The sequence below is a fragment of the Malaya genurostris genome, chromosome 1 (genome assembly GCF_030247185.1).
Source record: "Malaya genurostris strain Urasoe2022 chromosome 1, Malgen_1.1, whole genome shotgun sequence".
NCBI classification, from domain to species: Eukaryota; Metazoa; Arthropoda; class Insecta; order Diptera; family Culicidae; genus Malaya; species Malaya genurostris.
In genome coordinates, this window is record NC_080570.1 from 38,942,810 (window position 1) to 38,970,306 (window position 27,497).

The following is a 27,497-nucleotide window of genomic DNA, read 5'->3' on the forward strand; positions in this document are numbered from 1 at the left end:
TAATGTTTCAAAAACTTTAGCACCTGTACCTCAATCCATTCGATGAACTCCTCAAGATTTTTTTCGTTTGGTTAATAAAAAGGCACTTACTGAACATTTTATCAACTGTTTGACAGTTAGTTTTCACGACAATCAGTATTTACAGAAGTTCGGTTACTGGGAGATTATTTTACCATACGGACGGTAGGGTTTTACCGTACTCGGCGACTATTCAGATTTACCGTATGAATTGCATATCTATTTACAGAGTTCGTTAATGAAAACTTGCGTGAAACTGATCGTCCGGCAAAAATTTGCATAAGTTTTGTAAAATGACGTTCATGTACCGAAATATCGGTAATTTCTATTGATAACCGAAAGTTTTCGTCAAAAAAATTACCGAACAACGGAATGGAATCTTAGTGTGTTTCATTTGAATCTTAGATAGGTTCAGCCATCTGCGAGAAAAATGAGTTACAATTTCATTTCGCATATCATCCTGTAGTTCCGGAACCAAAAGTCGGGTCCAAATGTAATTATGAACCTTGTTTGGGAGTATACGACTTTTCATATGAATCTGAGTTTGAAAAAACCGTTTGAACCATCTCCGAGAAAATTAAGTGAAATTTTTCTAAAGTTTGAACGAATTCTATACCTATTGCTTATAATTATAAAAAAAAGGTAAAACGTACGTATTTTTTACAGACGAATGATTCTGGCAATATTTTAATCCAACAGCCCAGGATTTGCACTGATCGTTCTCAACACCTTCAAATACAGCTTTCCGTTCTCAGTTCCGCTATGACTGTAACCCTGTTATTCGGTACTACTACTGTCACTCGCGGAAATGGTTTGAAAATGCTACATACGGTGCGATTTATAGACCATTTAACGGCTTTGTCATTTTTTATCCTGAACATCGCGGATTTTCGAAGTGGATCTCAAAACTTCTTTGAAACAAAATGAATCGTAGCACTTCTTTGTTTGATTGGAAAGGTTGCAATGACCATGCATCCAGCGGTTTCGTTTATAGTCACATGGACTTTACTATTTTTGACTACCGATGGTATCTCGCGGCGTCGCATCGCCGAGCCACTTCAGTATGAAAAAACTTTCTTTCCTTTTCGCGAATTACTCGAAATTCTAACGCACTATCTGCGAATCAACGTGCGTACACGTTGAGAGCTCCACCGAAAGTGGAATCGTAGCACAGAAAGAGGAAAAACTTCAAAACAAACCACTGTCAAAACATTCCAGTTCTGACATCTACGAGCGTTACTGAACAGTGTGTCCAGTTATTAATTGGCCTTCTAACGACTGGTCGACATGTAGATGGTGCTGTTGTACAAACGATGATGTTTTCGAATGAAGCTGTCAAAATACATACGAATGTTTATTCTCCAGTGAATTTTTATTTATTTGTAGATGAAATTCGAATAATCAAAGAATATTCTGTTGTAATAAGGGAAAAAACATTGATTTCTATCAATTAGAATTTCAACCAATATTTTTAATATTTCGCTTTAGAAAAAGGCTAAATTTTTTTGACCTACAGATAATTGATAATATTTTCTTTACTGTCTTACTTTTTATGCAAAAGTTTAATGAATGGAAAAGCAAACCAAAGTTTATGAGTCATCTCTCAACCATTATATCTCCGGATCCATCTGATTTTTAAACTTGATCCACAATTCATTAATGGCTTTCAAATAAGCCTAAGCTTGTTGAAAAAGGTTTAGTCATCTCTAAAAAAAATTAGCGTTAAAATAAAAAGTCCGGTTTTTCGGTTACGTCACTTCTACGCTCATATCTCCGAAACCGGAAGTGTCAGCCGCTTGATCTTAGTACTTGATCTCCGGATCTCCGATCAAAAGTCGGTTTCTTCAGCGATTCAGTTATCTTTTTATGGAGAAAGGAAAAAATGGGTTCAGAAAATATTGTATGAGATCAGAGGGTTGGAGAAAGCTTACGTTGGATTGCGCTTGATTAGTGAGTTTAGAACAATTCAGAAAGGATTCTCCATTTTCTCAGTGATGACTAAATTAATTTCGAGAAAAAAAACTAATATCAAGCTAAGGATAACTGAACTGATTTAGACAATCGTGGTCTTGATTGAAAGTTACTAATACTTCATTGATCAAATTCGAAGATCAATTGACTGGTTCCGGAGATATGATAGTGTAGGTCACCAAACTGACAAACCACATATTTTCTATACACTCAATGATTCGCAGATGACGGAACCAATTTGGACCAGAGTCTGTTTGAAAACCATTATCAAACCATTGATCAAATTTGGATAGCTAATGACGTACAGCTCCGGTTTTGGAGTTGTAATGGTAGGAGTGACTAATAAACTAACATTGCATAACTTCTCATCGCTTATTCTTATGTGGCGATTCGTTAGCGGAAACTTCATTTAAAGTGTTTCTCTTAGCTGTTTGATGTTCTCTTCCTTTCGCATGATTCTTCTATGAACTTAAATTTTTAATTTAGTTTTTTTAAGCACGTTCTAAGCCGTCTAGGAGGTGGTGAGCCCAATTTGTCCGCGTTCTTTGTCTCATTATCGAATATGACACTGGAGACACTCAGATCGATAGATTTCTGCATTTATAGTTCCGGTAGTGTAAAAATGGTTAACTTCAAACCACAGGAACATATTCCTTGCCATACCAGTACCTTTCGACCGAATTTATTCACTTGAATCGACCTGTCCGCATCGCTCACATTCTCCCCAACGACGACAGTAAAGTATTGTGGACCTGGAAGGGTTTTTGAGTCCTCCTTTACATAAGTCTCATCGTCCATCAAAACGCATGCATCCGGACAATGCAAAAGACGCGAATACAATTTCCGGGCCCTTGTTGCTGCTCGCATCTTCTGTTCTACACTTTGTTTCGAGATTTTCTGCTTCTTGTAGGTCTTCAGTTGATTTCGCCTCTTGATACGCTGGATCATTCCGACACTCGTTCCTGCTTTTTTGGCCAAATTACGTATTGACATTGATTTGTTCTTCATGATTAGAGATACCACTTTCTGGTCCAGTTTCGGATTGGAAGATCCGGGTTTTCTGCCTCTTCCTAGTAGCTCATCCAAAGAATAGTGTTTCTCAAACTTATTAATGATGGTTTTAACACTGACACGATGAATTCCAAACCGCTTCGCCAATTTTTGTATAGTAATACCCTTCTCACTTAGTCATGTGTCCTTAATTTTCAATACGCAACATTTTGAAAACGCAAAATTTCAACCGCACAAACAAGTAAACAAACGAAATCTGACAGCCAAACGCACAGCATGCTGTGATCGGAGCATAAAAAACCATCACAAATACATGCGTACAACACAAATGTATGTGGATAGCTTATTTTCGATACAGTCCATAATTGACCTTCAATTTAAAAAAAACCGCATATTTGTGTCTCGGTAACCGGCTGCCGAGGGGTTGAGGAACAAAACAAATTCAATTAATTTCGGCTATTATAAACCATTGTTATAAGTGTTTGTAATTTACTCGTGTTGAGGTCGGTTACACACAAGCGTTCAGCTTTCGAACATCGCGTGTAGATTTTCATATAATTGGATCGTATTATCTACCTACCTTGGATAAATCCTGATTATTTTCTCGCTTCATCAACGCCACTCCTTCGGTGAGATACTTATCAATTTTGTACTTGTAGTTGGTTGTAGCAATCCAGAAAATTGCTTGAAGAGATGCAAGATCCTTTCGTTGTCTTACACTGATTTCCATACATTTTGTTATTGTTCACAAGAACTGAAAGATAATATTTCCCTATGACAACCCGGACGTACTTTCTCAGCGTTCTCATTTGTTTGTTTTTTATTTGTGCGCAAGTGTTGCTAGCTTCACATATGTGTGGTTTTCGTCAACGAAAGTAAACACGTCAAGATTTAGTGGTAGAAAATATATTGAAGTAGAATATTTCATTAAATACCAGCTGACACAACAACTCGATAACGCACGAATACCTCAGCTGAGCAATCAAAATTGGATCAGTAAAACAAATATTGTTGAGTTTGAAAAAAATGATTCCCTGTCATTTGTATGTGTCCATACAACCACTCAAGTAGAGCTTCGCAGAATGAGGTTTATAAAATGTCTGTTCTTTAGATAAAACTCATCATTCGTATTCTTATCGTTAACCAAATCAAACGTAAGAATGAGTACAGCCATGAAGCTTATAATTGTTGCAGTTTGCATTAGTGCCATAAACGTTGCTGCCTTGAAAAGTACCCGTCGTCGTTCGGTTCGGTAATTATGGATCACCCACTAATAATCCCTTTTTCGCAGTATGTCCCAAGAATGAGAAATTTTCAACATGTGGTACCCGATGTGAGGCAACCTGTTCGAATCTTAGTCCGATTTGCACGGACCTTTGTAAAGTAGGATGTTTCTGTATTCCCAACTTCGTGCGAAATGCCAATGGTGTGTGTACTTCAATATATTCTTGTCCGACGCCCACAACAAAACAACCAGGTAACTAAGGTAACGGTATTGATACAAAGCAAGCTTCATATTGCTATATTGTATTTGCTGTATTGTATTTGCTTCAGAGATTTGTCCCAAACCGTCAGTTTACAGCGACTGTGGATCACCCTGCGAAGCTACTTGCCGAGTTCCTAACCCTGGACTGTGCATAACGGTGTGCAAAAAGGGATGCTTCTGCCCTTCTGGATATTTGCGTAATGATGTAGGAAAATGTGTTCTCCCCAGTAAATGCCCATGAGTGTTGGAAAGGAACGGTGTAACACAATTATGTTTTCTTTGAAATGTTACATTGATAATAAGTTTCTAAATAATTTGCCGTTCTACGCATAACTGTCCCATATGTATAGAAAATCCCATAGAATATGGGACAGTTATGAATAGAACGGGGAGTGATTCTTATGAAAACTTGTATAAATTGTGGTGAACTAAATCTAGGTGAATCGTGATACAGAATTTTTGTAATTTGGTTTTGATTACAAGTATCCATTTTGTGTTGAAGGTTTTTTTTTATCATCAACTCTTCAGCAGTTTCGTTTAATATGAATTCGCGAAACAACCGGAAGGAGAAGATAACTAATACTATTATCCTTAGATCATAATTTCCGATTCTCGAGTGGCTGGAATTGACGAACGTTGTAACAACAAACCGGTCGCTAGATTCAACGGATTCCGAACCGTTGCTGTGATCTCTCCTATCTCGTAATTCAAAACACCTTAGAACGAACCGTTATCTAATGCATACTTTGGCAGTCCCGACACCGTTGACCCTAATCTGCACCGATAGAACCCATTTTCCAATGGCACGCGAGGCAGGTTAGGCTGAATCAAAACCGTCTCGGCAAAGGTACAATCTCTTTGGCCAATTAAACTACATCGTAGTTTAAATAGTTTCGTGCCCAGTTATGGCGATGCAGCCCAAGCTAACTGAAGTTATATGGAAGTGGACTACATTTTTCACTTCGCTTTTGCAACAACGGCGGCCACGTAGTCGTCCGTCCCGGAGGTGCCACTTGCCAGCTGTTGTGTGCCGTCTGCCCTGCACAGGTCCCCGTTCTGCAGTCAAAAGGGCCCGGTAGAATGGGCAAAACAAAAATGGAGCACTTTGCATCCCAACTGCACCGCAACGCGACGGACGTCGGAATGCAGAAATGTTGTACTTGTTGAGTTGTTTTTGTGTTCCCTCCGACAAGAAGTGGAATTTCCGAACACTAGAGGGTGGAGTCGATGCACACCTTGTTTCACCTATATACGAGTGGATTTCATCCTTCTAACCTAGAAACAATGTTCAAGTTTTTACTCACCACCTGAGACTTTTAGTCGGTTCATCCCATGCGCAGTCGAGTAACGTTACGAATTGAAATAAATTAATTGAATGTGTTAAAATATACCTACTGTTGTTAATTTATCAGAATTACCTAACCGAAAATCTCTCATATAGATCTTAGATCAGTAAAATAACATTCAAATGCTTTTACAACATCTTTTGCAAATCCTAAATCGGAATGGACTCATTAGAGCGCACCATTACAGCGTAATCTGAAACCACCCCAAACACCCACCTTCGGTGGACTACGCCCTCCGGTGGACTCGGTTCGGGCAACCGCTCCAGCAGCGAGAGCGCGGTGTTTTCCCGTTCCAAAGATGTAGGTAGATATTTTTTTTACTAACCCAAAGCTCCAGAAACGTAGTCATAAAATACCGATTAGGCCTATAGGGTGCCAATAAATTTCAGACCTACGCCCACCTGCTCACAAACGGGCTTTGGGTGCCCTCGGTATGGCCAGATTTTTGCTGCTTTCAGTACCTTTCAGTTGCTTCGGGGCCATTTATTTTGTTTCGTGAACGTGCAACCGTAGTTCAGGGGTAACCGCCGAATGACAGTCCAGTGCAGCATCTATTAACAGCTAACTAAGGGATTAAGTGGAATTTGACGATAACAAAAAATTTAATTGAATGTTTGACAATAAATTTGTCGCTTTGCTACTAGTAATTATTTGGCCCTCACGATTAGGTCACTTAGCTGGCAGTAGACAAACTTCAAAGCAAGCGTGTGTCCATGGTTGTGTGACATGTGTGGTTGGCTATGTGTCTTTGAATTGTTTGAATCTCGTTATAAATAATCTTAAAATTTTAAAAGTAATCTGGAAGCGTTCTCTTTGGTTTAGTACAAACGATAATCAACACGGGGAATAATTCTTAGTTATACCGACGACACGACCTGCCACTCGTCTATTAAAACTGTATCGCAAATCTGACTACCCCTCAGTAACTCGAAATGTCAGAACGAAATTACTTGAAAATTTGTTAAAATTGGCAACTCGATTTGATAAATTATTGATTTCGAATAACAGATACCTTGGATACTGTTATTCAAAAACAAGTTTATGTATATGATCAGTATCTAACGGGGAAACAGATTGAAAAACTGACGTGTGAACACAATGATGTAATGAAAACCGCGAAAATGTTACCGCAGAGACGGGACTCGAACCCGTAGCTAACCCCTAACCGGGGAAATTGTTTTACCAATTAAACTACCCTGCATATGAAAACACATGAAGAGAAAGCCCAATTGATTGGACGAAAACTAAGCATGCTTCGCTGTACTTAGCCACCACAGTATTTACTTACAGTCCCTTATCGACGGAAACAAATTCAACAGAAACACAAACAATGATCACGAGTCTATTTCTACCCATCTGTTCTTGCCGCATGATACTGATTCGAGACTTTTGTTTTTGTCTATTTCGCTATCTACGAGGTAACACACGATAGTTTCATCCATCGATTTAATGGATCGCCACTAGTGTGAGGTAGCAGCAGTGACGATTGTGTGATCTCAAATTGGGCTTTCTCTTCATGTGTTTTCATATGCAGGGTAGTTTAATTGGTAAAACAATTTCCCCGGTTAGGAGTTAGCTACGGGTTCAAGTCCCGTCTCTGCGGTAACATTTTCGCGGTTTTCATTACATCATTGTGTTCACACGTCAGTTTTCCAATCTGTTTCCCCGTTAGATACTGATCATATTAAAACTAGCTCAAGACGGCTCTACGTCTTAACAAAGACTAAAACAAATCGTTGAAGTTTATGTAGATAAACAAAACTAACTCCGAATCGATATATACCAGTCGCGCATTTTACTACTTTGCCTAAAAACAAGAATCGGCCCTTAAAAGTTATGTGAAACGCTATGTTTTTGCGATACGGATAAGTTATATTATTTTATTTGCACCACCAGTAATTTTATGCACCGGAAATTTGATACCAAAGCAGTTACCAATCAACTACATCATCATCTCACACCATTAGAAAAATTCAATAATGAATTGAAACTTTTGCATAGTTTTCATAAAATCTTTAAATTATGCGACTAAGAATTTCTCCTAAGATCGTATCATCAGCATTACTATTTTTTCGCGCCATTGAGACAAACTTTTGTTTTATGACTTTTGCTAACCCTAGAATAGTTTTAGTATGACATCTGGATAATTCTTGGAAAATTCTCTTGAGAAGACTTGAAACGCATCTCCAATAAAGATCTTCATGGAAAACAATCAAGCTTTGTAGCATGATTTAGCAGAGAAATAACATAAATGAATGCATTTTATTGTTACTGACTCAATGTATAAAGGATATTTGAAAATAGCTTAAATTTAATACTGGTGTTTGAAATCGACATCACAGAACGCAGCAATTTCATTATCGTTCTTTTCCCATTGATTTAAACTTCTGTAAGGGTTCTTCTAGTGTTACGAAATAATGTTTTTGGTCTCAATTGAATGCATAATAAACGAAATAAACATCCTGCTCCACGTTATTTTTTTGATTTTTAGAAACAGTAATTTTTCTTGATTATTAGCAAATACACATTATAATAAATTCAGTTCCGTCTTGTGTCCATTTTATTGCAACAGATTTGGAAATATGTGGCTGCACACAAGAGAATAGATCGCTTTATTCCTAAATTAATCCTTTTTTTCTTGCATTTTCGTGGCTACTGACAATGGAACGGGATAGTTTTCAATTTGGTTTGTTTATTTCTATATATGCGGTTCCTTGACAAATAACGCATAGCAACCAGAACAGTGTTGCCTAAAAAGAATAATTTTATCATTATCAAGGGGCCGCTATATTTGTGGTAACTGACGGAAAATCACTCACAGGCACTTTTTATTTCGATTTTTCTTCGGAGTACCTGATCGTGTCGTCGGTTATACTACAAGCTTTTAGATCGAAGAAGGCGTCGAAAGAAGAGTATGTGCGAAAAGCAATTTCGCTATGGAAATCCGGATCTGTCAGTAAGAAAACTTGAAAAAAAGCTTGGTTTTGCTGCAAGCACTGTTCATAACGTTCTTAAATCTTTCGATACACGCTTGACAGCAGCCGGGAAGGTAGCGAGCGGAACAAGAAGCGATCTTAGAAACCACGGGAAGGACGCGATGGTGATGCAAATATTATTGGAAATTTGGACAGAATGTATCCAACAAGATAATAAACACACTGCTCATGTTGTTCAGTCGGTGTTGAACAGTCGTTCGCACCGCACGCGTATAGCTCTTGGCTCCTGGAATTTTTTTCTGGCTACCTAGAGTTTCATTGATCCAAGGCTTCAGTCTTTTTCAAGGCTACCTGAATCACTAACTAAGTGATACAAAGAGTGATATTAGAGTGACTAAGTGATATTAGAGTGACTAAGAAATTAATCAGCCTTTTTTAAGGCTAGCTAGGAGTCTAATCGAAGACTAATTTAGCCTAGTTAATTTAATTTAAAATTTCATTAATTTCAAAAATGCCTGCATCCAACCGGAAAGGCAACAAGCCTAAGGCTAAAAATAATTCAATACGGAATAAATCACAATCCGTTATTCAACATTTTTCTAATAACATTCACGATCTTATAGAATCTGAATGTAAAAATAAAAGACAACGGACGGATTTCCCTTCCGTTGATCCTATGCCGTCTAACAATATTTACGAGATTCTTCCTGAATCCGATTGTAGCGACATAGAAGAAAATTCTTCGAAAATTCCCAAAATGGACGCTTGTCGTTCTGGGAAGAAACATCAATCTATGCCACCAGTGACGGTGATGATTTCCGACTTCAAAGCATTCCGTACTGAGCTTTCTACTTTTCTCCCGGAAGTAAAAGTCTCATTTCAAATCGGACGAAGAGGAGAATGTCGAGTCTTGGTGGATGGATTGGAAGATTACGAACGTCTTATTCGATATTTGTCCGAGAAACTTCATAAATTTTATTCATATGATATAAAATCAGACAGACCCTTCAAGGCTGTCTTGAAAGGATTATCAAATGATCAAAGTATTGATGAAATTAAAAATGAACTAAAAGAATTGCTTGGTTTTGCCCCTTCCCAAGTAATACTTATGAAAAAAAGAGCGAATGGTACTTCTAAACCACGCTCTGGAATTTCCCATGAACTTTACCTAATACACTTCAAGCGAAGTGATGTAAACAATTTGAAAACTTTAGAAAAAGTACGTTTCATTTCCCACATTAAAATTCATTGGGAACATTATAAACGGCATAATCGTATTGCAAACTTAACGCAATGTCGTCGTTGCCAAGGCTTCGGTCATGGAACCAAAAATTGTCATATGGATATACGGTGTTTGAATTGTGGTAATTCGCATTCGAAAGACGTTTGTCCAATGAACGAAACCACTGATAAATTTTCATGTTCAAATTGCAATGGAAATCATAAATCCAATTATTTGAAATGTCCTGTCAGGGAAAAAATTTTAAACGCTCGTTCGCTTCGACAACAAGTCAAATCAACGACCTTAAATTTACAGAACATACCTGAAAATCAAAAAACCGTTACAAATGCCACGCCTAATTATACTAAGGCACTGATTTCTTCGAAACAAAAAACAGGTACGCCTGCCAATTCGTCTTCTAACGAAAACAATTTATTGACAGGTAGATCGACCTCGTCATCATCTTCTTCTAATGTCAGTTATGCTGGTATATTAGGTAGAAATCTATCTCCTATTTCTTCTAATGTAAATAATCAAAACACAGGAGTGCCTTGCAGTTCTTCTTCTAACGAAAACAATTTATTAATAGGTAGACCGGCCAAATCATCTTCTTCTAATGGCAGTCTACCTACAAATATTCCTTCAATGCCATTCGCTTCTTTAAATGAAGTCGATTTAGGCGATATAACTGAAAATAAAATGATCTACCTACAAGATCAACTTTTTCAAATGATCATCCAAATGAATTCGACTTCATCACTTTTTGAAGCATTTCAAAACGGATGGAAATTTGCAAATAATATTATAATGAATTTAAAATTTAACAGTGATGTTAAATAATGATTTGATTATTTTAAATTGGAATGCTCGATCTTTGAAATCGAGTGAAGATGAATTTTATAATTTTCTCAAAGTTCATAAAATTCATATTGCCATTGTGACAGAAACTTTTCTTAAACCAAATGTAAAATTGAAAAGTAATCCACATTATGTGGTTCATCGATTTGACAGGTTTACTGGAATGGGTGGTGGAGTTGCCATTTTTGTCCAACGGCAAATTAAACATCGAATTTTACCTTCTTTCAATACTAAAGTTATTGAAAGCTTGGGAATCGAAGTTGAAACCATTCATGGAATTTATTTCATCGCTGGAGCATATTTGCCATTCCAATGCACCGGCGAACAATTAAATTTCTTTAAAGGCGATTTGCAAAAACTTACAAGATATCGATCGAAATTTTTCGTAATAGGGGACTTAAATGCTAAGCATGTCCAGTGGAATTGTAGGCAAAATAACAGTAATGGTAAAATACTTCATAATCAACTCTCAGCTGGTTACTTCACAGTTCTTCATCCCAGTAATCCTACTTGTTTCTCTTCCGTGAAAAACCCGTCTACAATTGATCTGGTTCTAACAGATCAAAGTCACATTTGTAGTGAACCGATTACACATGCTGACTTTGACTCAGATCATCTTCCAGTAACATTCAGACTTTCCAACGAAGCTATAATTAATCCAATTAGTTCTATTTTCAACTATCATAGAGCTAATTGGTTGGATTACAGATCTCACATTGAAAATCATGTGGATCATGAAACTATTTTAGAAAATTCTGCGGACATCGACACAGCAATTGATAATTTGAATCATTATATTATCGAAGCTAGAAATCTTTCAGTTCCCAAAGCTCAAACTAAATTAAATTCTCCTATCATCGATGACAATCTTCAACTGCTCATTCGGTTGAAGAATGTTCGTCGACGACAATATCAACGTTCTCGTGATCCTGCTATGAAAAACATAGTTAAGGATTTACAAAAAGAAATTAAACATAGATTTACTCTTTTGCGAAATGAAAATTTCGCTAAAGAAGTTGAACAAATTAAACCATATTCTAAACCTTTCTGGAAACTTTCTAAGGTTCTTAAGAAACCTCAGAAACCAATTCCTGCTCTCAAGGAAGGAAATCAAATACTTCTTACAAATGGTGAAAAAGCTCAAAAACTTGCTCAGCAGTTCGAGAGTGTCCACAATTTTAATTTAAACGTTGTGAGTCCTATTGAAAATGAAGTCTCACTGAAATTTGATCATATTTCAACCCAAGTGTTATCACACGATGACATTATTGAGACGAATTTTGATGAAATTAAATCAATTATTAGGAAACTCAAAAACATGAAGGCTCCTGGTAATGATGGAATTTTTAATATTCTTATTAAAAATCTTCCCGATGTTGCCTTGAGACTCCTGGTTAAAATTTTCAACAAGTGTTTTTCATTAGCTTACTTCCCAAAAAGATGGAAAAACGCTAAAGTAATTCCTATTCTAAAACCTGATAAAAACCCAGCAGAAACATCAAGTTATCGACCAATTAGCTTACTTTCTTCTATCAGTAAACTTTTTGAAAAAATTATCTTGTTGAGAATGATGACTCATATAAATGAGAATTCAATTTTTTTACCAGAGCAGTTTGGATTTCGTCATGAACATTCAACTACTCATCAACTTGTCAGAGTAACGAACATGATAAAATCAAATAAATCTTCTGGGTTATCCACTGGAGTTGCTCTTCTAGACATAGAAAAAGCATTCGACAGTGTTTGGCACAAAGGTTTAATAGCAAAAATGTCTGATTTCCAGTTTCCTATTTATTTGATAAAAATGATTCAAAATTATTTAACTGATCGTACTCTTCAGGTTAGCTATCAGAATTGTAAATCTGAATTGCTACCCGTACGAGCCGGTGTTCCGCAGGGTTCGAGTGTAGCTCCAATCTTGTATAATATTTTCACTTCTGATCTTCCAAATCTACCCGTTGGTTGTCAGAAATCGCTATTCTGTGACGACACAAGTCTATTAGCCACAGGTAGAAATCTAAGAGTGATCTGCAGTCGCCTACAAAGAAGTTTAAATATTTTCAGTGATTATCTGTCAAAATGGAAAATTAAACCAAATGCAGCAAAAACGCAATTAATTATCTTTCCTCACAAGCCAAGAGCTTCTTTTCTTAAACCAAACAATAATCACATTCTCAAATTGAATGGCTTGGAATTGACATGGTCTGATCAAGCTAAATACTTAGGTTTAACGTATGACAAAAAACTCACTTTCAAGGATCACATTGAAGGAATCCAGGCAAAGTGTAATAAGTATATTAAATGTTTATATCCTCTTATAAACAGAAATTCTAAGCTCTGTCTAAAAAACAAATTGTTAATTTATAAACAAATTTTCAGACCAGCCATGCTTTATGCGGTACCAATTTGGTCAAGCTGTTGTTCCACCAGGAAGAAAACGCTTCAAAGGATTCAGAATAAAATTCTGAAAATGATTCTGAAGCGTCCTCCCTGGTTTAGTACAAATGAGTTACACAGACTCACAAATATAGAACCATTAGATGTAATGTCACATAATATTATAAGCAAATTCCGACAAAAATCGATGCAATCTTCAATTGAATCGATTCGCTCTCTGTATTAGTTAGTAAGTTAGTATATAAGTTCCTTTCCCCATTACACAATACAAGTAGGTTTAGAATTTTCCCTACACAAAAATCTCAGAATTGCGGAAGCAAATGATGTCTTCATGGTAATAACCAAATCATATATATATGTATATATATATATAACAGGGCTGAAAAGTCACCACTTGTGGCTGAACACCCAATTTAAATCTTAATAATTTAATTTTAACTCATATTCCAATAAATAGTTATTAAAAAAAAAAAAAAAAACTGCTCATGTTGTTCGGGAATGATTGTTATAAGGAGTGTATCGATTAGTAGTTAGCAACATTCAAACTATTGAATAAAAAAAAAGTATTGAAGCAACATTCAAACAGTTATTACTCTGAAATGGCTTAATTTTTTTGCAGCATGTTTTGCGGTGATATGTTTGTTTACATGTCAATAACAGCTGCGCAATCGATTGGTTTCGGTACGGTTTATCGTTTCAACGGTGAGTCGAATTGATCCGGAAACGCGAAAGAAAATTCTGCACACTTGGTGCTCAGAAAGTGGTGTCACGTACAACGAAATTGCAAAACGGGTAAAAGTGCATCACACCAGTGTCAAAAATATTATCGAGAAGTTCGGTAAGACCCTTTCCATGAAGGATTTGCCCCGATCCGGTAGGCAAACGGGTCCCAGTCAGCCCGGCCGGGACTTAAAAGTGGTTGAGTACATCAGGAAAAACCCATCGGCGTCGACGCGGGATTTGGCCAAGCAGTTCAACACCAGCATCATCGGGATGATTCAACGGATCAAAGTTCGGAACTCCCTAAAAACGCACAAGAGACAGAAGGTGCCGAAAAAGTCCCTGGTACAGCAAGTTCAGGCCAAAACAAGAGCGAGAAAACTGCATAACCGTATTCTACAGAATAAAGACGGATGCATCCTGATCGACGAAGAAACCTACGCCAAGGAAGACTGCCCGGACCGCAATATTATACGAAATCGGTGTACCAGGACCTGGACGACGCTGACACCACGGTGGCGATGGAAAAGTTTGGGCAGACGGTGTTGGTCTGGCAAGCAATTTGTACTGGGTTTGAAGAAGAGAATGCTGCCACTGAACAGAAAGCATAAGTCTCCTCCTCTCTTCTGGCCGAATTTGGCTTCAGCCCACTACGCCAACTCCGTTCTACAGTGGTTGTCAAAACATAATACAAAAAAATGTACAACTCGTGGAAAAGGACATCAACCCACCGAACTGCCCGGATCTTCGGCCAAATGAAAGGTATTGGGCAATTGTCAAGCGACACTTTCGGAAGAAAGGTACAGTGTCCCAAAACAAGCAGAAGTTCAAAAAAACTGGACAGCTGCCACCAGGAAAGTCATAAAAGTAACTGTGCAGAATTTAATGAAGAATGTTAAGTCCAAAGTGCAAGCGTTTCACAGAAACTAGGATTTTCTTCAATATAATCAGTGAAATGCATAAAAATGTAATTTTTCTACACTATATCGAAAACTGATGTCAAAATATGTTTTTTTTTTCGCTTTTTTATTCAATAATCAATGTTGCTAACTACTTTTCGATACACTCCTTACAACGCTTAGTGGGAATAAATGGACCAAAATCGCGACGATTTTTTAAGGCATGATGCAGCTGACCACAAAGCACTTTTTTTGGTGTAAAATGATCAGTAAAATCGGTTCCACGTATTTAGTAGGACCGCACGCAACGCTATCATTTTTATTTTACCCCAAGTTCCCTTTTTATACTGCATCGTATTCAAGCTTACCCAAATGACATAAAACCGAAGAACTTGCACAAGAGCGAATAGAGTGTTTCTGATGTAAAAAAAGTCTAACAAATCGATTGCATAAAGTTTTAATGACAGCAGCAAACTCGTTGTACCGTTTTATCCCATTTTTTGAGGTTATATGCGAAATATAGAACTGCCTTATTTAAACATGATTGGTCCAAATAACAATCAGTAGAACTTTTGTTTTCTGTAAATTCATAGAAAAAGATGATTTGGGGTAAAACGGAATACAGTTATTTGCGGTCATTTTTATTAAAAACAATCCATTTATCAAACTTATGAACATGTCAGGAGTAGCTTCCAATTAGTCAAATTCATTTTTCCAGAGTTTCACAGTTAGTCTTCGAAGTAAAGTCAGTAAAAAGAGAAATTGAACTTTGGAAATATTTGCTTAGGTTTTTATAAAATGATTGAGCAAAAACGCGTTTTTTTATCGTTTTCTCCACTGTGCAATGTACCTAAGCAATTAAAAACATCACCACTGGCACCAGATATAAATCCCATCGAGAACCTATGGGATGAAATCAAGCGGTGATTGAATCCTTCAATCTAACACATAAAAAATACACTCTTGAACAGAAAATAAAAAAAAAGGATATGGGAAAACACCTCAGCATCTTGCACAAAGAAACTAGTGCCCAGTGTTGGTGATTGCCGAAAATTTGACAGAAGCTGCTATATTGCTATCTATATTGTATACAACATTTTCAATCCGGTAGAAGATGCTACAAGAACTCGAGTCGCTCAATGCATGAACCGCGAGAGAAATTTTCTACATTCCTTCGTTCCACTTCATACTCTGAGTATTTCACGGCCCTTAAAAAAAATTACAGTCGGATAATGATCGTTGCTGTGTGGAATTTCCCAAGAGAGAATCAATTCTATGTTAAATGAGCCATGCCGGGTTTTTGTTGTTGCGATGATTTCCAACTCTCTTTGATGGCACTGATTCAATCGTTGAAGAGTTGCCAGTGAACGTTCTTTGGTACGATAAAAGCCATCCTTGCTAGTGCCCATCGCTTGAAGCCGTTAATGACAGTAAAGGAGGTAACACTAAATACTAAATTTGCTATTAAAATCCACTACGCTTGATAATGCTGATTTTGATAAAAGAAATCCGAAGACCAAATGGGATATCTCTTGATCTTGAAAATCTTGATATTTATATGAAACGTAAACTGATCCACGTCTTTTGTTACTGCACACTTACTAATTGAACAGAAAAATGCAAAATTGACGAGACATGACATTTTCGAAATCGAAAAAAAAATTTGATGTCAAGAGTCTTAGAATTGCATGAAACGTCGAGATTAAGTGTCATCTCGAAAAGTCCCAGAAAGTCGATATTTTCAAAAAAAAAATTTAGATGACACTAAATCTCGACGTTTCATGCAATTCTAAGACGTTTGGCATCACCAAAAAAAATTTTCGATTTCGGAAATTTCATGTATTCCCCCCTATGGTGAATTTTCAAGATGGAAAATTTTCAAACCTTAACCGTCGGGCAGCACCTCTTACCCATATCTGATTCAGCTCAAATTTTGTATGGGGACGAAGTGCTCAAACTTACGAAATTAGGGGGGATCCCAAAACATTCGCACCCTTATATACAGGGTCCGCCATCTAACTTTTTTATTTGAACTAGAGGTTATTTCGACATTGGTAACCTTAATGTCACTTCTGATTTGACAGAAATTTAGTTTTATCCTTCCGCTGAACGAAAAATGGTTGTGTATACGCTTTAGGAACGCGTGAAAATAGTGCAGTTTTTGCTTTGAAAATCATGATAATGTTGCGGAATGTGTTAGCCAAAAAATCTCAGATGAGGCACATTTTCATCTTGGCGGGTATGTTAATAAGCAAAATTGTAGCATCTGGGGACGGAAAACCCGCACGTTATCATGGAGAAGCCGATGCATCCTCAGAGAGTGACAGTTTGGTGCGGATTTTGGTCTGGCGGCATCATTGGGTCATTTTTCTTCGAAAATGAGGCAGGAGCCGCCGTCACGGTCATGATTAGCGATTGGTTCTTCCCGTTACTTGAAGAGGAAGACTTGGACACCATTTGGTTCCAACAAGGCGGTGCTACGTTCGATCTTCTGCGCACAATCTTCGAAGATCGAATAATCAGTCAAAATTCGGATGTCGTTTGGCCGCCTCTGAGCTGTGATTTGACGCCGTTAAACTATTATCTTTGGGGGGCTGTCAAAGATAAGTGTTATGTGGACAAGCCAGAGACAATTCAAGCCTTGAAGGACAACATTCGTGCAGCCTTAGCTGCAATACAGCGGCATACAATCGAGAATGTACTAAAAAACTGGACCGACAGCGTACTGCAAGGCCAGCCGAGGCAGCCATTTTAATGAAATTATATTCCACAATTAACCGGAAGGATTGTACTTTAATATGAAAAAATAAATTTTGAAATCGGATGAACCGTTTGTGTTTTATTGCATGTTTAAAAAAAAGGGACATGGCGGACCCTGTTTTTTGTCGGTTACGTCATTTATACCATCATATCTTCGGAACCAGGAGTCGCAGTCATTTGATCTTTGAACTTGATCAATGGCCCGACAGTAGCTTTCAAACGAGCATACGTTTGTTAAAATCGGTTCAGCCATCTCTGAGAAAATCGAGCGCGTATAAATATCTTCGAAAAGTGCGTACCCACACACACACAGAAATTTTCCGATCTCGTCGAACTGAGTCGAATTGTATAGAACACTATGGGTCTCCGAGGCTCCGTTCTAAATTCGGGTTTTCCAGCAATTCTAATATCTTTCTATAGAGAAAGACAAAAATGGCTCCTGTTACTACAAAGGGTTGTTACGACTTGTAGACTGATCTTTCGAGTAGTAACCTAAAAACGAGTTTTTACGTTTAGCTCATATTTAGAGTAATAGTTGCTCTTTATCATTGATGGCTACTACTCAATTTTTTACGTTTACATGTATCACTTGAAAATGAGTAACTTGTACTCAAAGTCTGCGTAACTTTTTATAAGCGTGCAAAACGCGTTCAAAATGGCTGGTGCTGACATGAGTCAATTCAGACCACAATGTAGGCGAGATAGGGCGGTTTTAGCTGTGTTAGTAATTTTCTAAATAAATAATTTTATTATTGAATGTTAACAATTAAGTTAATTGACCAAAGGAATACTTATTATAAAAACCTTGACAATATTTCGTTCTCAGAATTTTTTCAATATCGTGGATAACGCACTTTAATTTCAAATTTTTGCACCTTTCTCACCTTCTGTCACGTGGATCCCTTGAGAGTTGTAATAAGAACGCGTTTCCAAATGTCTACCAAATGCTTCGGGTTTTGGCAGTTTTGCCGGTAACAACGGTGACAAATGAACGGTCTTTTTCAACATTGCGTCGTCTCAAAATGTAAGGAGTGTATCGAAAATGAGCTATCCACAAATTTTTCTTTCAAATTATGATAAAAAGCGATATTTTATTCAAACTAAAAATTGATCCTTTATTGTACGAGGTTAAACTTGAGCATAATGAAAACCGGATGAAATTTAAGTTATTCCTTCACGAGTTTTCGAACTTTTGATCGAATGCTCTTCATCAAGTTCCGGACAAGTGTTGCATCGCATTTTTTGGACGCTTGAACCCAAATTTTTTTGAACTCCTGCATGTTCCTTCTTCACGATTACCCAGTAACGTTCGATGGGTCGAAGCTGAGGCCAATTTGGTGGATTGATATTTTTCTCAACGAAATTTATACCCTTTTCCGCAAGCCAATTGAGAGTGGTTTTGGCATAGTGAGCCGACGCCAAATCCAGCCAAAACAGTGAAAGTGTACTATGCTTCTTATATAAAGGCAGCAATCTCTTCTGGAAACACTCAGATCGATAGATTTCTGCATTTATAGTTCCGGTAGTGTAAAAACTGGTTCACTTCAAACTACAGGAACATATTGCTTGCCATACCAGTACCTTTCGACCGAGTTTCTCCACTTGAATCGACCTGTCCGCATCGCTCACATCCTCCCCAACGACGACAGTAAAGTATTGTGGACCTGGAAGGGTTTTTGAGTCCTCTTTTACTTTATTGAAAGATGGCTTTTTGGTCAATGTTTCTTTACAAAATATTTATTTTGCGTCAAAAGCCGACGTTTCGAAGGAATATCCCTTCATCTTCAGGGCAACTATAAGGTTAACATACATGATTAGTCACAGTTTTCACATTATACAATTTCATAACAAATTGTTTACTCACAAACGACAACAAATATTTTTCGTCAAGTGGATTGGAACATTTAAAATGATCAAAAACGGGAACGGCTACTCTACACTGAAAGCACAAACGGTGTGAAAACATTAATTTGAACGAACTACGATTTGAATTTGTATGTTTGTTTTAACTTACACAGTCACTTCCCCCGCACATCAAACCAGATTAAACATTGAAATATTTCTTAGTCATGGCTGATAATAGAGCAAAAATCAGAAAGAGATAGATGAGCAGCAATAGACAGCGAAAATGAGGAGATGAACACGTAGAAAAAGAAAGATACTGTTATTAATGTGAGAGAGAGTACAACAAACCAGAGTATGCTGCATTTAAATTATGTGTATCGGTTCTAAAGTTAATGGTGGAACCATCTGTGAAAATGTGACACATTTCTAAAATTTGCAGTGCATTGATCCTATTATCTTGATCTAGAATCTTTGCACTGTCCAAATCAAAAATGTGCTCAGATTCAATCACGTGCACCATTAACGCTGTCTTTTTATATTCATCCGTTTTGCTCTCACTCTGATCGGTGCCCGACGAGACGAATTTTTGGTACCGCTGTATCAAAGAGCGGTGTCCAGACAACCGCTGTTTCAGTTGCTGCGTGGTTAAGCCAATGTATGAGCTATCGCATTCTGTACACGGAATGCGATAGATTACATTGCGCCTTAGAAACTTCGAAGTGGAATCCTTGAGCCTCGAAAAAAGTGATGCGTTAGTTTTTATGCACTTAAACCCCAAACGCACATTCTTGTGGTTCCTCTGAATAATCTTAGCCAGAGCTGGGGTAAGTGCATCCACATGGTGAAGCGACCGGTACACCATTTGGTCGCTGTGGACCAGAACAAATACAATGTTCAAAACTCTTATGAGTTTTGTTCATTCATAAACAACGTTACCCTTCCACCTAACTACGTATTGGTTTCTTTCGATGTCGTTAGTTTGTTTACTTGCATTCCCCGAGACCTGGTTATCAAAGCGGTGCAAAATAATTGGAGTTCGATCGAGAAAAATACAACCATCAAAGATAGTGATTTATTCACTCAACTAGTCGATTTCAATCTCTCCTCCAGTTATTTTGTCTTCCGTGGCACTTACTACAGGCAAACCTCCGGCACTGCGATGGGTAATCCATTGTCACCTGCACTTGCCGATCTGGTAATGGAATCCTTGCTCGATCAAGTGATGGGGACGATCGGTATGCCCATTCCATTTTTCAAAAAATATGTTGATGATTTGGTCACCGCTCTCCCAAGAGACAGAATTGAATATGTGAGTAACGCATTGAATGCATACAACTCTCATATTCAATTTACATGCGAAGTGGAAGAAAACAACCAACTGCCGTACTTAGACATGCTTTTAATAAGAACAGAGGAGCAAAAAATCGTCACCGACTGGTACAAAAAACCTACTGCGTCGGGACGAATTTTGAATTTTCTCTCCTTTCATCCACTTTCGCAAAAGCTAAACACGGCCACTGGTTTCATTGGGAGAGTGTTTCGGTTGTCAACGTGCAAATCTGTAACTGAGAAAAAGAAAACAGTGCGTGATTATTTAATCCGCAACAACTATCCAAGTTCACTCATCAACAGACTTATAAATAGATTTGTGAACAAACTGAACGATGACAACCGAAACAAAAGCGACAGCGACCAAATGGTGTACCGGTCGCTTCACCATGTGGATGCACTTACCCCAGCTCTGGCTAAGATTATTCAGAGGAACCACAAGAATGTGCGTTTGGGGTTTAAGTGCATAAAAACTAACGCATCACTTTTTTCGAGGCTCAAGGATTCCACTTCGAAGTTTCTAAGGCGCAATGTAATCTATCGCATTCCGTGTACAGAATGCGATAGCTCATACATTGGCTTAACCACGCAGCAACTGAAACAGCGGTTGTCTGGACACCGCTCTTTGATACAGCGGTACCAAAAATTCGTCTCGTCGGGCACCGATCAGAGTGAGAGCAAAACGGATGAATATAAAAAGACAGCGTTAATGGTGCACGTGATTGAATCTGAGCACATTTTTGATTTGGACAGTGCAAAGATTCTAGATCAAGATAATAGGATCAATGCACTGCAAATTTTAGAAATGTGTCACATTTTCACAGATGGTTCCACCATTAACTTTAGAACCGATACACATAATTTAAATGCAGCATACTCTGGTTTGTTGTACTCTCTCTCACATTAATAACAGTATCTTTCTTTTTCTACGTGTTCATCTCCTCATTTTCGCTGTCTATTGCTGCTCATCTATCTCTTTCTGATTTTTGCTCTATTATCAGCCATGACTAAGAAATATTTCAATGTTTAATCTGGTTTGATGTGCGGGGGAAGTGACTGTGTAAGTTAAAACAAACATACAAATTCAAATCGTAGTTCGTTCAAATTAATGTTTTCACACCGTTTGTGCTTTCAGTGTAGAGTAGCCGTTCCCGTTTTTGATCATTTTAAATGTTCCAATCCACTTGACGAAAAATATTTGTTGTCGTTTGTGAGTAAACAATTTGTTATGAAATTGTATAATGTGAAAACTGTGACTAATCATGTATGTTAACCTTATAGTTGCCCTGAAGATGAAGGGATATTCCTTCGAAACGTCGGCTTTTGACGCAAAATAAATATTTTGTAAAGAAACATTGACCAAAAAGCCATCTTTCAATAAATTACAACAAAGTGGTCGTACCGTCTTCACAATATAAAAACAACAATGTCCTCTTTTACATAAGTCTCATCGTCCATCAAAACGCATGCATCCGAACCCTGCAAAAGACACGAATACAATTTCCGGGCCCTTGTTGCTGCTTGCTTCTTCTGTTTTACACTTTGTTTCGAGATTTTCTGCTTCTTGTAGGTCTTCAGATGATTTCGCCTCTTCATACGCTGGACCATTCCGACACTCGTTCCTGCGGTTTTGGCAAAATCACGTATTGACAATGATTTGTTCTTCATGATTAGAGATACAACTTTCTAGTCCAATTTTGGATTGAAAGAACCGGGTTTTCTACCTCTTCCTGGTAGCTCATCCTAAGAATAATGTTCCCCAAACTTATTAATTATGTTTTTAACACTGGCATGATGAATTCCAAACCGCTTCGTTAGTTTTCGCATAGTAATACCCTTCTCACTTAGCCATGTGTCCAGAACTTTAATTTCCACTTCCTTTTCAATACGCGATATTTTAAAAACGCAGAATTTCAACCGCACAAACAAGTGAAAAATCGAAAGCTGACAGCCAAACGCACAGTATGCTGCGATCTGAGCATAAAAAACCATCACAAATACATGCGTATAACACAAATGTATGTGGATAGCTTATTTTCGATACACTCCTTACCCTCAGGTCGACAATTGTGTTTTTTTTTTACCGTCACTGCTAACCTCAATCGGATGAACACATTTTGACATTTCAGAAGTACTGTTTGTAAACCATTTACTGTCCATATCGTCTAAATAGAGTTTTAAGACATTTGTTCACGATTGGATACGGTTTGTTTTTGAGATTTATTAAATAAAAGTGACTAGTTGCAAAGTGAAAAGACGATTGTTTCAGATATGTCATTCGATTTTTGTTTCAGTTTGTTCGAAAAACAGTACCACTGAACTGTCAAAGATGAATGTTTGTTCATTTGTGACGTCACGATGAGAAAATCTCATGTCTGAAGACCAGCTAAATGGTCTACCCTCGCTCAATATGTCGCGATGTCGAGGTCAATAGGCAATTTTTCACTACGACGCAGAGTTAACTATTGTAACTATTAAACAAAAAATGTCTTATCTTTTTTTATCAACTTATAAACTGACATAAACTGATCATCAAACCGTAACAAGTTTAAAACAAAGTGCTGATATAAGTCTGGCCTAGTTAGTAGTTAAAATATCAAAATTTTATAACAAGTATCGAAGAGAGAAGTAGTTCAGATACGATATGTTAACTGAGCACTTATGTTATGCAATGAATGTTCAAGTTCGACAATTTTGAATCGATTTGTAGTTAGATTAAATAAATCCATCTACAGATCACTGAACTATAAGCATTCAAAATAATGAGAGAAATGTTTATCTCGGCTAGTTTTGAATTTTCAATTGACACCCGGCCTTGTGTAGTGAAGAGTAAGACATTTTCATTGCAAAAACAAAAAAGTAAAAGCATAAACAACAATAAACTGAGTCTCCGAATCGATTCCAATGGAATTGAAATTAACTCCTTCCCTAACTGGATGGAAACCTGTTCCTGGTGATTGTCGAAAGACTTGTGCAAGCCTTTGAAACCAGAAGCCCGATATGTTTGATCAATAAAGTATGGGATGCAAAATTTTGCTGCTACCTTTTACGATCATGCTCGGGCAGTGGGAAAGTTACAGCAGAGGCCACACACGCATAGAAAGTGAATGAAAAAAAAAACATTCCTGTGGTTAGAAAACAAAGGAATTTCTGCTTGTCTGATATGCAGTCGTCGCATGCAACTATTTTTCAATCAAAATACTTATCTCGATTCATCACCTTTTATGGGTAGTAACCCAGTAGCCACGTTCCGATTCATTGGCTTCGGGTGATCTGAATTCTTTTCTGTTTCGCTCGTTCCATTATTTATACGGTTCACTTTGCGTAGCCCCGTGCAACCAAGCAATTATTATGAAGTCTAACTTTCTATTTTTTGTTTATCATCTCATTCACGTAGGATCGCGCCCGCAATGCGTCCGAGCGACTGACTGCAACTACCACGCTAACCATCGATATTGCCGACTCGGACGATCAGGATCCGTCCTTCATTTACCGGGGCTGTGTGCTGCTGGATGGTGCTTGCCTTAATCCGGAGTACGTTGCCTCTGTGCCGGCAGGGACTCTACAGGGTGTCCTCACGGTGACCCCCGAGCGGATCCAGGCCGTTGATCTCGATACGATCAGTTCACCGATTCGCTATTCATTCCTCAGTGGGATACCTGGTAACTATGGAGACTACTTTGATATCGATTCCCAAACAGGAGTTTTGAAGCAAACCAAGCTGGTGGATTCTTCGGTGACCGCGAAAAAGTTCGACATCATCGTGAAGGCGGAGGAAGTGTCCGAAATGAAACGATTCACCACGGCTAAGCTAACTATTCACGTGAAACCCGTGGATGCATATTCGCCGGTAATCAGCGTGACTTCCACGGAAGGTTTCGTGGACGAAAACTCTCCGATCGGGACGGTTGTCACCGATGCCAAGGGTAACCCGATTCGGCTTACTACGACCGATGCTGATCTCGGAACCGATGACGAACCAATTGAATATATTTACGAAGTAACCACGCCATCTTTTGTGGTTTCCAGAAAGGGAGTTCTGCATGTGAATGAGGAAGGACTTGACCGGGATCCGCCTAGTCCGGGGAAATATCGTTTTCAAGTGGTGGCTAGAGAAGCAAACGGGAATGCGGCCAGTGCTCCGTTAAGTTTAACCGTTCACCTGAACGATACCAATGATAACCCACCAAAGTTGGCCATGGTTGCACCCGTTAGTCTCACAGCAGGTGATGGTCGTCGGTTGGTAACCAAGGTTATGGCAACGGATAACGATTCCGGTGAGAACGCGGTTGTTACCTATTCGCTGTTCCACGTCTCCAACAATGGGGGCAATAAATTTGCTATTGATACAAAATCGGGTGAAATCGAAACCCGTGCACGACTGAATGCAGGTGAACAGTACAGTCTAACGGTACAAGCATCGGACATCGGAGGACTGTCATCACAAGCAATAGTAGAAGTGTCGATCACACCTGGACCAAACACCAAACCTCCAAGATTCATCAAACCGGTTTACGATGTACAAGTTAGTGAGGGTGCCGAAATTAACTCAACCGTAATTGTAGTTAGGGCAGAAGATCCGGAGAACGATCCGGTCAAGTATGCGATCACTACCGGTAACGACTTACGACAGTTTTCGATTGGAAAGGAAAGCGGCGTCATCAGTGTCATTAGAAAATTGGACAGAGAAGATCTCACGAGGTACCAGCTTATCATTCGGGCAGAAGACAGTGGAGGTTTGGCGAGCAGTGCGACGGTCAACATAAAAGTTACTGACATCAACGATAAGAACCCGGAGTTCGATGAAAGTATGCTACCCTACGTATTTCACGTTGATGAAGGCAGAGACAATGCTGTGATTGGAGTCGTACATGCGACTGACGCCGACGAGGGTATGAATGCGGAAATATCGTACACCATCCCTTCGGATATGCCGTTCAAAATAAACTCTCGAACGGGTGAGATACGAACGAAAGTTTCGTTGGATTATGAAAAACAGAGAGAGTACAAGTTCGTAGTGACAGCTCAAGATGGTGCTCCGGAACCCCGGCTCGGTACGGCTAGTGTTACCGTGAAGGTTCGTGATATCCCAGATGAAGTTCCACGATTCATGGAATCGATCATTGAAGTTAAAATTCCGGAAAACGTTCCCGACATGGTGGTAACTACGGTGCGTGCCTTCGATCCCGACACGAAACCGGAGGTCACGTACACTTTCAAACGTGGTCCAGGTGATCTGTTCAAAATTGACGCCAAGACTGGTCTCATCAAAACTATACGTGGCTTAGATTACGAGAAGGACAAAATTCATGAGTTGATCGTTGGCACACTGGAAAACAACGGAACCAATCCGGGGGATTACATCAAAATAATGGTCGAGGTAGAAGATCGAAACGATAACCCGCCGGTGTTTGTATCGATTCCTGAACCCGTCAACATAAACGATGATTTGCCGATTGGATCGATCGTTGGTTCTATGCCGGCAGTCGATGGCGATGGTTCTTCGCCTGGTAACGTAGTACGGTACGAAATGGTTGGACGGGGAAAGGCACTGAAATACTTCCAAGTAGATCCGGACTCCGGAATTGTTCGGATCCGTGATGAACTGCACAAGGAAGACGATGCGGAATATTTGGTGGATGTACGAGCCTACGACATGGGAGAACCTCAGCTCAGTTCAGTTGCTACGCTACCGATCTACGTAAGTCACATTCCAGCTAATCCGAATGGTGATTCTGCCGAATCGCGTGTCGATGCCGGTGGCATCGTAAATTTGGAAGTACAAGGACTAGCCTTCAGTGACGATAGCTACACTACAAGTGTCCCGGAATCTACCGGTATCAATGCGACGATCAAGCTAATTCAGATAATCAATTCTAAGAAGGCGACCAAACACAATGGAGGATTCAAATGTGAAATCATCAATGGAAACGAACTCAATTTGTTCCGAATAACAATCGAAGATCATGCCTGTGGTTTGGTTCTGAATGGTCCGTTAGACTACGAAACCACCGGAACTCATAATCTCGAGGTTCGGCTGTTATCGAACAAGTACTTTGTAAATCAACATAAAAACTTTGCTCAAGTGAAAATCATTGTCCAAGACGATAACGACAATGTTCCGCGATTCCAGTTCCCGATCAGCTTCCAGCAAGGGGTACGCAACGATTCGTACTATGCCGTAATCAATGCTGATGCCGATATCGATACACCACTGATCACGGTGAAGGCGGTCGATAAGGATGCTGGAATGTATGGACAGCTCAAGTATCACATCTACGACGAGAAAGTAAACGAAATACCGGATGACGATTCGCCAAGTTCATATTTCACCATCAACGAAGATAACGGAATGATTAAGACTCAGAAAAATTTGCAAGGTGTTCGACAAAGACCGCTGGTGTTTCTGGCGGAAGCACGGGACAACAATGGCAATTCGTTGGCGGGCGTCGTACACAAAGCGAAGGCCCGAGTTGTGGTCAACACCATTGCCGACATCAACCGAATGACTCTGGTGTTTTCCGATTCAACGCCGAAAGACATGCGGCGACATGTGAGAGCACTGGAAGAGCTGTTGCACGAGAAGTCCACGGGACTGATTACGGGGATTGAGCGGTTCAGCACTAGGAAGGTTTTAAATGAAAACGGAACTGTCGAAGAGCTGAATGGAGCTACGGATGTTTGGTAAGCTTTTACTCA

At 38.7% G+C, this 27,497-nt stretch overlaps 2 protein-coding genes across 2 annotated transcripts in view; both read left to right on the forward strand.

Annotated features, from left to right (window-relative positions):
* LOC131437688 (cadherin-99C) overlaps nt 1-27,497 on the forward strand; it is a 471,448-nt gene that overhangs the window by 435,767 nt on the left and 8,184 nt on the right. The window contains exon 8 of the mRNA XM_058607195.1: nt 24,196-27,482. Coding sequence (XP_058463178.1) covers nt 24,196-27,482 — 3,287 coding nt within the window. The remainder of the gene's footprint in view (nt 1-24,195; nt 27,483-27,497) is intronic.
* On the forward strand, nt 4,124-4,923 carry LOC131437697 (cysteine-rich venom protein 6). Its single transcript, XM_058607202.1, has 3 exons — nt 4,124-4,230; nt 4,292-4,477; nt 4,555-4,923. Exons 1-3 carry the CDS (start codon nt 4,161-4,163, stop codon nt 4,725-4,727), a joined length of 429 nt encoding a protein of 142 aa, XP_058463185.1. The 5' UTR covers nt 4,124-4,160; the 3' UTR covers nt 4,728-4,923.